Source organism: Notothenia rossii (genome assembly GCF_949606895.1).
Source record: "Notothenia rossii genome assembly, chromosome: 11".
NCBI classification, from domain to species: domain Eukaryota; kingdom Metazoa; phylum Chordata; class Actinopteri; order Perciformes; family Nototheniidae; genus Notothenia; species Notothenia rossii.
In genome coordinates, this window is record NC_136910.1 from 19872585 (window position 1) to 19890937 (window position 18353).

The 18353-nt window shown below is 38.7% G+C and overlaps 2 protein-coding genes and 1 long non-coding RNA gene across 3 annotated transcripts in view; 1 reads left to right on the forward strand and 2 right to left on the reverse strand.

Annotated features, from left to right (window-relative positions):
- Positions 1 to 1955, reverse strand: part of LOC307024109 — a 6197-nt gene extending 4242 nt beyond the window's left edge. Inside the window, exons 1-2 of the long non-coding RNA XR_013803838.1 lie at positions 1818 to 1955; positions 1662 to 1718 (exon numbers count right to left, since the gene is read on the reverse strand). This is a non-coding gene — a long non-coding RNA (uncharacterized lncRNA). The remainder of the gene's footprint in view (positions 1 to 1661; positions 1719 to 1817) is intronic.
- Positions 1 to 5107, forward strand: part of LOC307024104 (transmembrane protein 150A-like) — a 31175-nt gene extending 26068 nt beyond the window's left edge. The window contains exons 7-8 of the mRNA XM_079657930.1: positions 855 to 1032; positions 1939 to 5107. Of these exons, the coding sequence (XP_079514056.1) occupies positions 855 to 1032; positions 1939 to 2201 (441 nt within the window). The 3' untranslated portion in view covers positions 2202 to 5107. The remainder of the gene's footprint in view (positions 1 to 854; positions 1033 to 1938) is intronic.
- LOC307024103 (S-adenosylmethionine synthase-like) lies at positions 3123 to 14076 on the reverse strand. Its single transcript, XM_079657929.1, has 9 exons — positions 13800 to 14076; positions 11217 to 11294; positions 10700 to 10822; positions 10441 to 10553; positions 9689 to 9832; positions 7742 to 7960; positions 7197 to 7379; positions 6770 to 6903; positions 3123 to 6299 (listed from the first exon to the last, which is right to left on the reverse strand). The coding sequence occupies exons 1-9, from the start codon at positions 13891 to 13893 to the stop codon at positions 6197 to 6199; spliced, it is 1191 nt and encodes a 396-aa protein (XP_079514055.1). The 5' UTR covers positions 13894 to 14076; the 3' UTR covers positions 3123 to 6196.
- Positions 14077 to 18353: the final 4277 nt, after the last annotated feature.

Here is an 18353-nt window from a genome sequence, read left to right on the forward strand (position 1 = left end):
AATTACTTACAAAGCACTTATATACTAAAAAAGGACTGGCTTATCTAAAGCCAGTTGAGTAGCACTTGAAATATTTTAGCTCTATGAAACCTGATGAACTTACATGATTCTGTTTTCTTCAAATTTGTATTTTGATGGTCGAACACACTTATTGTAAGTCGCTTTGTATAAAAGCGTCAGCTAAATGCAATGTAATGTAAAAAGCCACAAGAAAAACTGTTTGATTATGTTTACATTTTAAGGTTGAGGGTTAACCTTTTACAGATTTGTAAGGTTAGAAAACAAGTGTAATTCTTTTAAATAAGTAGCACAAATGTTTTGTAAAAGAGATAAGCTCATAACAGATACTGTATGTATTATGATACAACGCACGTAAGGCGTTTATGTCGAATAAAGAAGATATACATTACTTTATATCAAAAAGAGAACAAGACCAAGAGTACAGTGGTACTTTCAGCTCAAAGCTAACGTTGTCATCCCTATGTTCCCATTGTAAGAGATTGCTAATGGATATCTTGTCAGTTCAGATTGCTAAAGAACAAACGGAAATGGTTGTTTTAAATACAGTAGCTGAATGATTCAAAAGTCATTCAGCTACTGTAGAGATATCAACGTCCGATCATCAATGTCCTGCCATCACTGTGATTGGATGTGAAGCAAAGAACTATACTTTTTTTTTTGGTGCCATTTACAGGAGATTAAGATTCAGCCTCTGGGCACCATGAATTTGTGTTAATGACTTAAGAATGGAATTGAAACATTTTAAAGTTGTTGTGATATTTCACAAAAAACACGCTGGAGGTTAATAAGTATCTGTGGAGGAATTTAACTGTTTCTTTGTGTCTATCTCTCAGGTGGATTTTGCCAAAGTCCTCCATTACGTCGGCGCTGGAGTGACCTTCCCCTCCAGCATGCTGTTTGTGTGTCTGCAGTCGGCTCTGACCTACAGACTGGCTAAGACCCAGGAGGAGTATCGGATAGGTCACCTGCGGGTGGGGATGGCCCTGCTGGCCCTCGTCGCTCTGGTGCTCAGTATCCTGCCAACATTCTGTGTGTCCACTAACTTTGTCTTTTTAGGTATTGTTAAATGTCGATTTGTATTTTTCTTCTCTTGCTTGGTGAGTTTTGAGGTGTGACATCAGTTAAACTATCCCCTAACAAAAAGAAGACAAGATTATCGAAAGACATGAGTTTCAAAGATAATTTCCCCCCTGTTGTTTCTTCAAAATGTCTCTAGATACAGATATAGCAATAACACAGTGCTTTTAAAACAAAATCAGGACACAGAATACAGGACATTTAATAAAAGAACACTAAATCACCATGCGGGGAAGAATGTTCGAATCCGTCCTGGGACTATTTACCCTCTTTCAATACTGGCACTTCAATAAATGCACTAGCGGCGCAAAGCCATCTTTAAAAAAAAAAAAATTCAACCACTCATCTAAAGCATTAATGAAATTAAAACAAGACAAAGGAAGCATAGAAAAAGTAGAGAGAAAAGACGAATTCTGATTCAAATCTAATGTTAAAATAAGAAATTTCAATAAATGTCAATAAAAGAAATACAAAAAAAGAATGAAAAAGTACAACATTTCCTGCAAAACATATTGACGTAGAAATATAAAGTAACAAAGCGTTAATACCAGGATAATACTCACCTCAAAATTGTACTTCAGTATATGGTGGGTAGGTACATTGTGTGACGTGGCCCCCTGCTGGAGAAAAAAAACAACACTTACACCCCTTCCCTAAATCAAACTGTCAACCCTCAGTGTAATATATGTTCTATTTATAAAAAATATGAAAATAGATGCCTTAAATGAACACATCCATAAATCCCGTGTGAGGATGTTTATATTCCTGTGAGAGAGAGATGTGCAGATGGTCTCCCTCCTGCTTTTCAGCCATTGTTCTCCTTAACCCTTGACTCTCCAGGTGGAGTTTTCTTTTGCCAGGAGAGCTTCGCCCTGCAACATGCCTCCGCCATCTTTGAGTGGATCTACTGCATGCTCATCATGCTCTTCTATGGGACTTTTGCCTTTGAGTTCGGGGACATGTCGGGGGACACACTGATGGTGCTGTCCGGAGGAGGAGGAGGAGGAGGGGGGGGGGTAGACGGCTTCTCCACATCTGGACACAAGACAGAGGTGAGCAGCGGCTCCAACCACCATCAGCCGGAGAGTTTATCGATGCTGTAACCACAGTGTGAACAAGCTTCAGGATCCCTGGAGGTCAAAGGACGACACATACTGTATGGAGGACCTGATTATGGATGCTCTTGCACATAGCAGTGACCAAATACTTGTATCCTGCTTTGCTTAATTTATGTGCAGGTCACACCTGCAGAACATTGCACAATAATGCAAGTGCCTTTTGAACCCTGACAGAGATTCACCTACACACACACACACACACACACACACACACACACACACACACACACACACACACACACACACACACACACACACACACACACACACACACACACACACACACACACACACACACACACACACACACACACACACACACACACACACACACATGTTTGTTTTAATTCTCTCAATGTAAGAATGCCTCTCTGCATTCTTGGCCAAAGTCGCCTTTCATCAGACCGAACCGCCTGAACTCGCGTCAGATGTAGCGGCGTCAGTTTGTTTGAATGTTTAGATGTTCAGAACACTGAGCTCCGTGTAAAAAACACTCAGGAAGTTTTTGTTACATTAACCGCTTTTGCCTAATGTAAGGGAAAGTTTTCCAAAAGAAAATGGATGGACTAAAGGTAACCATGTGCCAAAAATAATCATTTTTATAGCAGGTTTATCTGCCCTATGTTGAACAGTTTATTTTATAGTTTTTTATGATATCCAAAGAAACATTTTGTGTGAATTTTTATGGGGATATTGCCAGAGTAGCTGTCTCATATTAAAGCTCTTTTGTATATTTTGTTATATCAGCTCTTTTCCAAAGATATGTATCATTGCTCTCAGTAACAATGACAGTTTTACAGTTTGAATGGGACCAAACTATCCGTATTGTGATAATACGCAGACATACTTTTACAAGAATAATGTATGCAGAGAACAAAATAATTAAAGTAAGAAATATGTAATGCCTCTTGTTCAAATGTTTTATTGTTCAAAAATCATATTTACATCATTTTCCAGGACAAATGACACAGCATTTGTTATAGGAGTGAGATTTTGAATTGGAGACGTGCCGCACAAGGTGGCAGATTCACAGCATTTCCTCTGATTTTTATAACTTTTTAAAACAAGTATAGATAACATCTAATCTAATCTTTGCAGATGTTTGCAGGCATTAGTGAAATTCACAGTTTGGATTGTCAATTCATATAAAACTAAAGAATTAGCTGTTCATTTCAAACAATGAGTTTAAAGGACATATGGTATTCTGTTCAGAATGCAGGTTTGTGCATTTATTTCCTACTAACACGAAAAAAAACAGTACCACTTTACAATAAGACTACCCTTATTTACGAATAGTTTGTAATTAATTTATTAATTAGGTTGTGAACACTTTATAAATAATTAATAAGCTTTTATGAGACATGAAATAAACAGGGCAACTGTGACTGGTTGCTTGCCAAATAGTGAGCCCACATTTATCTGTACTGCTAAGCCTTATTATAAATGTTAGTAACTCATTAATAAATGGTCATAAGAGATGCCAAGAAACATCAAGATGGAAGGGGGGGAAATCAACTCAGTGAACAACAGATACCAAGGATGATGGTTGATGAAGAAGACAAAGTAAGCTAGGTAGCCAATATAAGGCTTAGTCATCTTGCCAAATAGTGAGCCTGTGTTGATGTATGAAAACTGTTAGAACTGGTTTATAAATGGTTCTTAATGATTAATAAAGTGTTTACAACCTAATTAATAACCTAATTATAAACCCTTTATGAATCCTTTATAAGGCTAGTCTTATTGTAAAGTGGTACCAAAAAAATGATTAAGACTTTAGACTGAATTTTGTTATTCTGATTATCAACTTAAACTTGCAGCTTTCTTTAAAAATGTATAGGAAGCAGTCAGGATTTTTAAAACTGTAAAGTGAAACATCTCTGACATTTGAATCTTCATCTAATTAATCTCGGGATCTTTTATAGTTTCTGACTTCATGATGGCTTAGTACCAAAATACATGAAACCATGTACCTTGGAAAAGAAATATAATAGCATGTTAGGGATACAGGTGTGTGCGTTGATTCCTAAATAGAAAAAAAAAACAAGCAATGAAAACTATAAATTAAGACCTTTAGAGGTTTAAGTTCATCCAGTATGGCAATACAACCTGCAGAAATGCACCAGCAAGCTTCTTACCGAAAAGGAATAATAAGCAACAAAAATATCTAATATTTCCAACATTTGAAGTGTCTTTGGGTATGTATTGTTGTCATTTTGATTAGATTCAGTGTCTGCATGTCATTTGGTTTATTACCAATAATGTACAACTTAGAAATAGATATAAAGAAAATGTAATTATCTATTCAGAATAGTTGAAGTTTGTGAATTCACTTCTTAAAGCTCTAAACACTGTAGCGTTTAAGGCTTTAGAACAGAGGTGTCCAAACTACGGCGCGGGGGCCAACTGCGGCCCGTGTTCCATTTTAAATTGGAATGCAGCAAATTCTAAAAGTATAGTAGAATATAGCCCACACACACAACTTCTGCTTGTCTTATATTGTACTTCTTAAATATGTAAAATGTAAGAAATACATTTTCTTAAAGCATATTCAATAATCAAGAATAATTTAACTTATCAGGCAATATTCCTCACCTTTAATGAGCCGCCCATGTGTTTGGACACCCCTGCTTTAGCCTATCCAACTAACACCTGCAGACACTCTGCTTAAAGCCAGCAAACACACTTAAAACTGCTGACAACTATAATCAAAATATCTAAAGTAAATGTTAAGATACATGCAGCAAATAAATCGTTCTGATTTACAACTTTTAAAAGACTAACATTTTTAAGTTCTTGGAGATATTGCTGTATAACCTCTTTGATCTCGTCTTTGTTTGGTAGGGAGCGTACGGAAGCCCTGAGATGCAAGTGAGAGAAAACAATTCTGTCAATTTTTTTTTATCTCAAAAATATTCTCTCCTGTGTTTATGACAAAACATCACAGGAAATAAAATATTTTGTAAGAATATATTTAAAAGATTCTTTCATTTTTTACGTTTCATCTGTGAAACGGATGAGGAAAAAAGTTTCCCTAGGATAGGTTTTACATAACTTGCAAACACACACTACATTTATCTGTGTTGCAAAAGAGCATGAAGAAAACATTAATTCTACAGTTAGTCCTTTTTAAAACATGGGGGTGCACTTCCACCTCCTGAGGGCCGGAATATGTATTACAATAACAAACACTTAAAGAATGACCCAGATACAAATAAAACAATAATAATATTATTTCAGCAAATCTTCTTGTCACCTGTTTTTATGTTATATTTATAGAAAAGAAAACTATTTAGATCAGATTTTAAAATTGGGTCACCGGAATTCTTTTTTTCTCACTTGCCTCTGAGGGGTCCATTTGTCTGCGTGAATACATTCTTGATTTAAAAGAAATTAATATAACATTAAAGTCACATCTGTTTTATCTTGAACGTGGGCCAAAACAGTATGTTCAGGGTACAGATTTGATTTCAGGCTAAAAAATAAAACTTTTGGCACTTACATTCTTTACTGTATGTAATGACTTTAAGATCTTCCAGAAGGCTTTAGACCATACGGAGTAATACTAAAACCAGCATCGTACAGTATACATCAATACTGAAAAAATAACAAATGTTATTTTTCTTAAGACATTAGAAGTGTTTAAAAACGTTTGCATGGCTGCTCTCCCTTCAAATTTGGTCATTCACTTATTCTAGGGCAGAAACAGTTGCAAGCAACCACTTTATGTGTGAAACAAACTGCAGGCATGTGACTGACACTGAATCTATGGGACACAAATACCAAATAGCCTGCTCTTATTTCAGGTTACTATTGAAGGGTCATAAAGTACAGATGAAACCTCTCCAGCTCGGCCAATCACGGGAGATCATCTGCACCCACCCTGACCCATCCCTCTGATTTTCTCTTACTGGGTTACAGGGTCACATGGACAGCTATCTATACATCACTGACACACTCACACACACAGACACACATATACTCTAGAAGTTGAGGTTCTTTGGGACCTCCCAGGGGAACTCCTTCCTGCCAAAATGTCCGTAGCAGGCCGTCTTCTGGTAGATTGGTCTCTTCAGGTCCAGATCTCTGCATGACAATAAAGATCAAATCAGATGTTAACAGGTTAAACATGACCCATCTGAATAACAGTCAGAGGAGGAAAGTAACAAAGTACAATCATATAAGTACTGCGTGGAACAGGGGAACAATGCTCTGGCTGTAAAAAGGAATCAGATTGTATAGTAGTCTAGGAAAAAATGACCCCACTTCTCTCTTGAGGTATTAGTTTAGTAAACATTTCCTGACAAGTTAACTTGAATACTATTTGTATGTCTTCTTCAATACAACATGCAACATCCAACCTCTTTCTTCTGCCTTTAAAGATCTCTTTACCTCTCAGGTTTATATGTGACCCTTTGAATCCTTCTAATAAAATACTTCTACACTTTGGTATTGCTATTTTAACTTCTATTACCACTGAGTATAGTTACATTTTATCATTCAACTATCACTCTGCATATTACAACAAATAAGATGTTATCAGTTTGAATGCTGACCTGACGATGACGCCGGGTCTGAGGTCAAAGTTTTTGTTGACGACCTGCAGCAGCTCCTTCTCGCTCCGCTGAGAGGAGCCATAGGTGAAGAGGGAGATGGAGAGAGGGTGGGCCACTCCGATCGCATACGCCACCTGAAAATACAGACAGGGAAGAAAATATACGTGATATATAGATTTTCATCTGCCAGACAGTGCCAGTGATCTGTTTTATAGATCTTGACTTATAACACCTGAATGGACCACAATATATATGGCCAAAATGATGTGGACATCCGAACCCTCATAACAATTAAGACACAATCACTCAACCAAATGTAAGACTTTGAAGACTGGTAGTCCACATACAATACAGTATTGATGGGATTTATTCCAGCAAAGCACATTAAATATATTTCTGTGAATGTGTACTTATTTGTAGTTCTCACCTGCACCAGCACCCTCCTGCACAGTTTGGCCTTCACCAGAGATTTAGCCACCCAGCGAGCAGCGTAGGCAGCGGAGCGGTCCACTTTGGTGCAGTCCTTCCCAGAGAAAGCTCCCCCACCGTGAGCCCCCCAACCACCGTATGTGTCCACAATGATTTTCCTGCCCGTCACTCCAGCATCACCCTGACAAAAGAAATCACTCACAATTGACATTTCTATGGAACACAAACTACTGTTTCCGATGCTCATGCAAAAATCGTGTTACTATTCTTCTATCTCAATGTAAAAATAAGTTATATGAATGTATTATACTGTAAGATAAGATCATTCAATCCTTGTGCTGTGTAAAGTTATGTATAGATCTGGTAGATAATAAAAAACCTACAACATTTTTGCCTGTTGTTATATTCGAGTAAGGAATTGTTTCCCAACTTCGCCTTCTTCCAAGATTTAAAAGCAGAACAAGTGTCTAAAATCACCTCCAGCAGCGCTAACAGTATACACAGGAACACGTTTTGGCTTGTGGTCTTTTTCAAGACTTTTACCTGGGGGCCCCCGATCACAAAGCGTCCGCTGGGCTGCAGGTGGTAGACGGTGTTCTCGTCCAGGTACTTGGAGGGGACCACAGCTTTGATGACCTTTTCCTTCAGGACCTCCTTCTGCTCCTCCAGGCACACTTCGTCGTCGTGCTGCACTGAGATCACCACAGTGTGAACCCTCGTGGGGATCACAGCGCCGTTCTCTTGGGTGTAGTGCACAGTCACCTGGGGGGATCGGAGTGGAGAGGCTTTAGTATGTTTACTGGAGATATAAGAGAGAAGATATAAAACCAACACCAGCTACCTGCTTTTCTTTGAGTTGGTTTAAGCTATTTTCTTGGCCTTGCACCCTGTTATATGACACAATCTTTTTATGATCCTGAACTATATCTGAACCTCCACAGCTGCTTTTTGAGAATGCTATTTTTAGCCATTAGGATCCAAAATATGGAACATTCTTTGAATTGTGATCAGAAACCCTATGGCCTTCAAATACTGGCTGTCTGTTATTAATCTTTCATCTTTTCTTTAGAGTTTCTTTTTATAAAAGCAACACTATTTCTTCCTTCCTTCTTGTGTATATGTATGTTTCTTATGCTTTATTTTAGGATTTGTTATGCTGAATTTTAAAACTAATTTGTTTTGCTTTCTTTGCATGAGTAAAAAAGTTCATCTTTAATTAATTAATTTACAGTCAAACTATTGTGTCATGTTCAAATTGGGATACAATTAACAGTGTTAAGACATGTTAACTGATTTTAATTCTGTTTTTTTATCTATTGATAATATTGCTCTTTTTTATTTGAGCCTTTCCAAATGGAGGACTGTAAATCTTAAGAGTGTGTGCCGAGCGATTCAAAGAACCGATTTGATACACGCACATACCATACCAGCGTGCTCTGGTTGCACTTTCTGGAGGTCACTACCACTGCCCCACTTACTAGTGAGATACACATAGTGAAAACCAGCGTCTCGACTTACTCTCAAACCTGGATATCTCTGGATAAGATGTCCAAATTTAGCTCTGAATGCTTAGCTTATTTTTTGGATGAGCGTCTGACTTTTAAGAAGGGTAGTTAGTGGAATTAAGTACTCAGCATTGTCAAAAAGGATGAGAGATAGAACTTGTGCAGTAGTTTCAGTAGGAAAGAATAAAAATGTAAATGTAAGAAGGTGCAAAACCAAAATATAAACAGGTTAACTGTCATATCTGTCAATGTTTTTAGGTTCATAATGTCTGTGTATACACTGTAAACTCTTTAGAAGTCTTGTGTGTCTTGTCCAGATTATACTTTGAATTGTGGGGAAAGCATGAATAAGTAAGATGAAATAATTTTGGAGAAACCAGCTCGAGTGAGCTAGAATTTGAAAATACACAGCCGGAAAAAATCTGCCCCTTCCTTACAGAGCCCCTCCTCCAACACACACGAACGCGCACATGACCAATGAGGGCACGAGATAAATTTGTGCACAGATGGAAGGCTGACAGGCAGGTAGGCCATCCAGTTACTTTAGCCGGGCCGGCTGCTTTTTACAGCGCTATGGTTTCCCACAGATTACATTTTTTTATGGATTTTTTGTCAAAGCACTTAAGATATTCGTTGCTATCGGGATGTTAAGCGCGTTCCATGGAATATAACACAAAATGTATCTCGAGCCGGTTTTTCAAACGTACCTACCTAAAACTGTTTCTATTTGCCCCTGCTTAGCAAATAGCGTTATTGACTATAGACGCTTAGCTGCAAATAGCATCTGTGTTTGAATAATCTTGCATTGTTTTTTTTCGGAAGATAATCTTTACTGTGGCAGATTATTCTTATAGAGTTAGAAGGACAGTTTTTTGTTTTACATGGAATGTATGACGTTTTACTCATTGACTTATAATTGCTTCACCACTGCAACAGTGTGGTCATGTTCCTTTTTTCAGTATGTATTTGGAGATTTGGATCCTACCTGTGTCTTGGAATCCGGGCGGAGCCAGGGGACGGTCCCGTTACGTCTCAGTTCGGCCATCTTGGAGTTGAGTTTGTGTGCGAGGACGACGGTGAGGGGCATGCACTCCTCTGTCTCATCTGTAGCGTACCCAAACATCAGACCCTGTTCCCAGAGGATAAAATAATAAGTTGTCATCAATACCTTTGTTGTATCCACAGTGGCAAAGTGTAACCAGTTACATTTACTCAAGTATTGATCTTTTACAACATTGAGGTTCTTTATCCTTCTACTTCATTACAATTTGGGGGTAAATATTGTATATTCACTTCAATAGATGTATTTGACAGCTTTGATTGGTATTAGAAGATTTTGATTATTAATCATCACCCAGCAGTAGATAAAGTAGTTTAAATAACACCATCTTAACAGCTGAAATATTAATGTTACTTACGATACATCCATAATAGCTAACAAAACAGTGATATAATCCTGCATAAGTAGTTTAACTTTTGTTTACTTAGGTATATTTAGATGTTAGTACTTTTACTTGAATGCAGAACTTGTATATGAGTTATTTTGTAGTGTAGTATTGTATTTTTTATTTGAATAAAGATTTTACTTTACTTTAAATAAAAAAGCTGTACATGAACTATGATTCAGTATTTTTTTTGTCTCTTTGTGTATTACTGTGAGAAGCATTTTGGATTTTTTAAGTTTCCCAAATTGAAATAAGAGTGTGTGTGCAAAAAAAAGTGTAGTGTTTTTTTTACCTGGTCTCCAGCTCCAATGTCATTCTCCAGACGATCAATATGAACTCCCTGGGCGATGTCAGGGGACTGCTGCTCCAGGGCCACCAGCACGTTGCAGGTCTTATAATCAAAGCCTGGGAGGTGGACATCCAGAGTTAACTTGCTTTTATATAAAAAAAACGACTGACCTATTGTTTGGTTCATGTTTATGCATGCAGCGATGCATCAAAGTAAGTGGTTTAGGGACATGTGCAGAGATTAAACATTTGGTTCCACTCACCTTTGTCTGAGTTGTCATACCCGATGTTCCGGATGGTTTCCCTCACCACCTTCTGGTAGTCCACGTTGGCTCGGGACGTGATCTCACCACAAAGCAGCACCATGCCGGTTTTACACACCGTCTCTGTTCCAAAGCATATGTTACAAAGCATATGTTACAGTGCATTTTCATCCTGATAAGAAAGAACTTTGTGCATTTTCCAGCAACATTAAAGTTTGGAAACTCCTTCTGTTGACACGAGATATAGTGAACGTTATCCTGTTCAGTTTTAAAAAGCAGTTCTTGTTATTATTTTTTTTACTTTTGTCTATTTATCTGTTCCTTTTTGTAGTTGCAACAACCATTTTCGTCAGCAACAGAAAAGTAAAATCATAATTTACATGTACTTTTTTGTCATGTTGCTAATTAACTAACATTTGGAGGATAAGATAAACTCATGTAGTGATATGAGGAAATACAATCCTTTTTTATTTGCACTCTTCTTCTCTCTGCTGGAGAGAAACACATTGTTACTCACCACAGGCCACTTTGGCATCCGGGTCCTGCTTCAGGTGAGCATCCAGCACAGCATCACTGATCTGGTCACATATCTTATCTGGAAAACAATTGGTTTCATTACATGGTTAATTGCTACTATGCTAGGTTGTTTTCCTCGTGTTACCTTCTGCTGCACATGTCACACATTTCTCATCTGGGCAGAACCTGAAGTATCATATTTCACCTATCCAGAGGACTACACATCACTCCTGTTAGGAGCTACAGCCCCAGGAATAGCCTGGCTTGGTGATATGCAACACTGTAACTCCATCAGATAATCAAAGCACCACCACACTGTCACCAGCTTCACTTAAACTCTTTTCCCTTCTGTTACTTCCACTTCAGCAAATTGCGTATTGTACTTTCCTTGCATCACATCTGACAACTTTTTTAAAAAGCTATTGGAGTTTTCCAGTTTAAAAAAAATCCTTTTCTTTGGAAAATATAGTTTAATTTATGAAATATATTTCTAGTGCAGCAATCTACTATTATTTCAAGATAAATACATATTTTTGAACATGTACATTTCATTTAATAATTAAATATATATTAAACAATGATCTTTTGATTTCGGTTTTGGATGTACAGGTCTTCAGAACTAAGTTACAGACATCTTTTTTTGTATTTAACAACAAGGGTGGTTGGTGGTAGGCTATTACTAAATCTACTTGAGTAAATAACCTCTGGCACCATTGTAGAAGAAAGTGCATACAGAAACCATACGCTATAAATATAAACCAAGGTTGGAAGTAACAAATATGAAGTGTGCCTACAGTACGCCTGTAACAACGTTGTAATTAAATTACTGTAGCCTACATATTAGGCCTACAGAATAAAGTTGTCTGTCTGTCTGTCTGTCTGTCTGTCTGTCTGTCTGTCTGTCTGTCTGTCTGTCTGTCTGTCTGTCTGTCTGTCTGTCTGTCTGTCTGTCTGTCTGTCCTTGGTTATCACCTGAGGAGATTCACCTGGCGGGAAAGCAGTGACGCATATCAAACGCACCAAAATAATGCGTAAGCAACAGGTGCAAGCTAGCGCTAGCTAAAGCTTGCTAACATGCTTATTTGTTCCGGACGGATGCTCCAGTACCCACCCTCTATGTTTTCTTTAGAAGTTTACTTTCGGTGAGAGACATAATTTATATTTTGTGACATTAATGTCATTAAGATTAAGATAAAATGCATGAAACTTTAAGGAGCGCAGTGAGCCGGACTGAGGATGAACGAGCTGAGAAGCTGAACCTGGAGCAGAGTGAGGAGGAATTTATGATGGACAAGAGAACAACATGAGACAGGTAATTCTAACAACAAAGATTTGTGTTGTATTATAGGTGTGTGCAAACTGTGCAGCATATCATTTTTGATTTAATGTGTGCTTTTGTGGCTACAGCCGCTGTCGAGTTATCTATACATTTCTGTGTTGTTGCTTTGTTGTTTTATTCTGCTGTTAAAGTGACAGGTTTATTAACTTTCTGTTGCCTAATAATACTGTGGTGTCATTTGATCCTTTTTTTATTGTTAGTAAGCTGCACATTTTCATAGAAAATACACATATATTTTGCTTTGGAAATCAGGGCTAATGCTGTGTCATGTCTCATCACCAGTAGTCATGTTAATGCACTATATTTTGTAACCGTGAGAAAGGTGTTCTACCATAACATCCTATAGCAGTAGGGTACATTTGACTGGCATACAGTTTACTTTTCTCTCTCTGCTTTTTGGCCTAATAATTACACTTTGGCTTAGTCACATATTCTAATACTACAGTTCCCTGTTTTAGTCTCCCCTATAGGATGGGAATGTGATGACCTAGGAATGTGCAACAGTGCCATATGCATGTCTAAAGAGCTAAAAAGATAGTGGGTCAACTTTAGATCACTCAATGCATGTGATCTAAATCACAAGTACAGTGAGACTTGTGATTTCAGCAAAATGTGATTTCAGCAGAATGTATTGAATTTGGTTGTTTTTAAACCATTCAACCAAACAGCTGCAGTTCTCTAGTCTTTGCACTGGCTTCCTGTGGGTCAATAAACCTATGTTATGATACTACTGAGTCCCTGAATGATTTAGGATCAGTGTTTTGTAATAACTGTTAAAACGTGACTCCTACATGAGCAGCTGCGGTTGTAAGTTCATCGTGTCAAATGACCAACTGACTCTTGACACTCAGCATAATGTGAACAGCAGGAGTTGTTGAGTATTAATATACTTAGTTTAGTGACCTTGATGACTTCAAACGAACTATTCAAGTTAAGTTCAGTGAACTAAGTTTTAATTGAAGCAAAGCAACGTTTAATGTTACCCATAGTTTGCACTTGTGAACTCTTAATATAATGTGTAGCTTCCATGCAAGATTTATCCATAAAGTCCAGGATCCATGCTCTAAATCAGAGTTGTCTGGCTCTTCAAACTACTTTTTCTGGTACAGTGCCTCCATGCACCAGTCAGGCTTTTTTCACATTCCTCAGAGTCATCAATGATCAGTGAAACATAAAAGTGTCGAACACCACTACTCCTCATTCACATCCTGCAGCATCAGCACAGAGAGGGGGTCCTCTACTCACCAGGGTGCCCCTCTCCCACAGACTCCGAGGTAAACATGAAGGAGCCGTCATTAAAGGCAGCGGGCTCGTAGTTCTCATCAGTCGTGCCGTTCATTTTGACTCTTGTGCTGCCTGACTGGATAGAAGTAGATGCTGTGGAGCAGAGAAGCTCTTCTTGGGCTTCTTATTCAAACAGGGGAATAAAGACGGGCAGATAGTGTGGCTGCACTCTAATCTCTCGGTCCCAAGGCAGAGCAACTGGATAACTCTGCACTATATAAGGCAAAAACAACACACACACACACACACACACACACACACACACACACACACACACACGCACACACACACACACACACACACACACACACACACACACACACACACACACACACACACACACACACACACACACACACACACACACACACACGGGGGGAGGGTGCCATGTGAACCAGTGGGTTAGTCCATTCAGAGGCGAGGAAGGGGAGGTGGGATTCCTTTTTTTTGTCTTCTTCTTTAACAGACTTTTTTTGAACTCCTCCCGTGCTAAGAGTTCCCATTTTGTCATTAAGTGGATTCATCAAACTCAGATTTGTCTCATATCAAACTCCTCAATCTGACATTATATCATTTGAGTTTTACTTTCTAGCGCTTCGGCGGATTCATCCATGCCTATGCTTTGTTTCTTTGTACCTGGGGGCCCCTGAGGTCTCCGATGGGGATCTGTAGCTGACATGCAGCTATCTGCCTATGGGATAACTCAATGGTGAACTCATACAGGATCAAGTAACTAATTAGAATTATATGTACTATTATAGATTAAGCTTCCCAGCAGTATTAACAATCATTAAACAGAGCTCCACCCATCATTCCAATAATATAACATATGAGTACTTTTACTTTTGGTAGTTGAAAGTATATTGGACGCTGAAACTCTATACTTTTATGAGTTTGATTGCAGGACTTTTACTAGTAACACTGTTTAACACTGTAGTGTTAGTACAGGTCAAATATCTGAGTATTTCTTCCACCACTGATAAGAACTTTTAATGCAGAACATTACTTTAAACAAATTGATCTATCCATTTTATAGATTCAACTACAAAAACGATATGAAGTGTAGTTAACATTTGCTATAGCTTGACTAACAAAGCTAATGTGCAGCCAATATTATAAATAATAGCACTTACAGTTACCGATCTGTATGTGAATATACTTTAACTTTTTTACTTGAAAAAAAAGTCTGCTTATACAACTTACTTACATCAAGATACACAATAAATACTGGAATTGTACTTGTAATTAAGTATCTTTTACATTATGCACTTACATCTGGAAACAAATGGATCGTAATGTGGGTTTTTTATAAATACAAAAACACTCTGTTATGTAACTTTGAAGGACTTTTTAAAGCTAGGGCATGTCATGTATTTTTTTTAAATAATTGTATAGTAGTACTTAGTATAGTTTAGTACTTACAAAACCCATTACTGTTGTTTACTTTCATGATGATATGTTTACATTCATAATGATAATTGTTGAGTGTCCTGAAGGGAAAGGCTGTCCAGCTACTTTCATTGGAAGATAGTTGCCAAAATTGGGCCAGTTTCTTGTAGTAAGATCAATCTAGTTTAGCCCTATTTTTCTCTTCTGCTTTGATAACTAAAATCTAATCAAAACCGAAACAAACATTTCCCAAGACATTGAAACATTCCAAGTGCTTCTAATCGTTACAACCGCATGACCTCTTTCTGTTCTGTTGACACCAAGTTTAGCGATAGCACAGGGTACAAATAGCCATTCAAACATGTTTAGAGTATAAAAGTACCAAAGTATCCAATACAAAGTACCACAAATAATCATCATGCAGAGTAGCCTATTTTAGAATGAAATACATCATATTACTGGATTATAATTATTGATGCATTAATGCTCCTTTTAAACTACTTATACTCCTTTGATGCATCGTCAAGTTTTTTTGTATTTCGTATTGATCATCTGACTGAACAAAGTAAAATAACATATCCATAATTATAAGTGTCAAATATATGTAGTTTAGTATAAATTACACAAGTTGAGTATGAATTTGAGTTGATTTGAAGTATAAGGCATATTTATACTTTTTATTTTTCAAAATACCAAACAGATCAGCCATTTTAGCCATTCCTCATTTCGCTCAATTTAACACTGTCTTTGCATGGGCTGATTCTGTGAGAACAGCACCATCTACAGGCCTGGCATATGTACTACAGCGTCTCCAGCGCTTTCGAACGGCAATGTCCGTGGCTTTCTCCTCCTGATTGGTGGAGTTGGCCCAATAGCCGTAGCGCCACTTCTGTGAAGTCACAGAAGTGTTCAAATCGGGATCAGTCTGTATCAGATCTGTTGCAGCCCCTTTTTAAGAGATTTGGGTATGGAGGAAAATAGAGAGGGTTGTGTTTTCTGACACTTGGTGAGTTCCCTGGAACACCGGGGACACATATTCATGTATAAAAGATGTACAAAAGTGCATTTTGCATGATAGGTCACCTTTAGTTACATTCCATCAATGATGTTTATGCGTTTCTACATTTTGATAAACTTCGACATTTCGAAAACTGTTACAGTTGGTTTACATAAATAGTGGCAGTAATTTTTTTTAATTGTGCAAACTCTTTTTTAAATATACATTTGAAGCTAATCATGCTCTGGCGCTGTTCAAGTTTGTGAGGTGTGCTTCTGCTGTGAGGGCTCCGCTGTAATGTGTCTGTTGACCACTAGATGTCAGCCTGATGCAAATGCCCTAATTATTTGAAGAGTACTTGACCTTTTTCCTCTCAAGGGCCATTTCAATTTTGACAACATCCTTCTAGGGCCGTACCAAATATTGAACTCAACCTCTGCTTAAAAAAACTAAAATCACAGCCCATTCATTTCGCCTTTCTTTCATGCTGTGCAAAGAAAAAGCATCCTCTTAATCCAGATATTTTACCATGAGCACCAAAACAGAAAGATATGGACACAAGATGTGTGCAAATGTATTTAGTTTCCTATCCATGTGAACAACAAGATTTAAGTCGGGGGGGATCTAACCTCCTCTAGGGGGGTCCGGGGGCATGCTCTCCCAGGAAGATTTTCTTTTAAATGTTGAAGTTAAAAGCATCAATCTGGTGCACTTTGAGAGCAACATTAAGAGATCTATGGATACATCTCTCAACACCAAACTGAACTGTAAGCAGATTTTATTTTTCTTTATGAATATTTTACAAATCACTCCCCTTTCAAACTGTATTCTTGTTTATTAATAACATCAGTATGACAGATGAACAGATCGCCACTGGGCTTACAACTAAAGACCCTATGCTAAAGACACAGCCACGCAAAAACTGCGGCATGTGTACGGGTATGTACGGCTTAAGTACAGTACTTGAGTAAATTTACTTAGATACTTCCTGTGTCACATGCGGAGACGCGCTGTGGGCGTGTTTGTGTTTACTAACAAGACTATCATGGCGGTGGCGGAGCTCAAGTCGAGTTCTATTTCGTTTATGGCTTCGCCCTCTAAGGCTATCGCTATTGGGTAATCCCCCTGCGCACTCGCGCAGCACTGAAACATTTGTAGTCCACGCCCACCCGCAAGGTGGGCCCCACCCTCGGCTCCCTTCCGGTATAAATAGGAAGGAGGCCCGACAATCTGCTCCCCTCTTTTCTTCAGCACCCCGTTACTGAAGCACAAGAGACACTTTAATTGCAGAGTAAACATGAGTAACAATTGTGTGAGAGATTGTCCCTAATGTGGCTCTGGTTTCATAATGACTTTTCGCGGGTGCAGACGGTCAGGAGTGACCCGATCTGGCCACGCTTCCAGGACGTTTGGGGGGGGGGATTGTAAGGAGAATAAAAGCAGTTTATTTTCCAACTTTTTGTCTGAGTCATCAGTATCAAGTGGTTCTCACATGTCTCCCACCCTGTGTAAACTGCCTATAACCTGTCGGTTAATAGCCAGCAGGGCGCGTTGCTAAAGCCTGGTTTTAACCTGTCGGTTAATACATTTCAGAGCTCGCTAATTTAACCGGCTGCCACTAATCTGTTGATTAGTAGACAGCTGGGCTCTCTGCAGAAGCCTGGTTTTAACCTGTTGGTTAATAAACTACAGAGTTTGCGGCATTCCTCTGTCCGAGATACGCCTCGTACACACGCAGCGTGTGGAGGCCCCCGCGCAGCCCTTTCAGTTCAAGCACACCTTGGGTTGCCTCATGGTCAGCGGTGCTAGGGGCTCTGGCGTGGCTCGTCACCATGAGGACCAAAAACACATCTCGAGCACGTGCGCCCGCTCTCAGAGTTTTTCTCAGAGTGGCAGCGCGTGTGTCTGATGGACAGATGGATGAGCAGGCTGAGCAGCAGAGGATACGCCCTGCAGTTCGCCTCTCCCCCCACCCCCACAGTTCAATGGGATACAGGAAACACTCCTGTCCTCCCAGAAGCTATGTCTTGCGCTCCAATCAGAGCTGCAGGAACTCCTGTTGAAAGAGGCTATTTCCAGGGTTCCTCAAGGGGAAGAAAAGCAGGTGCCGGAATGTGTTCACCAGGACG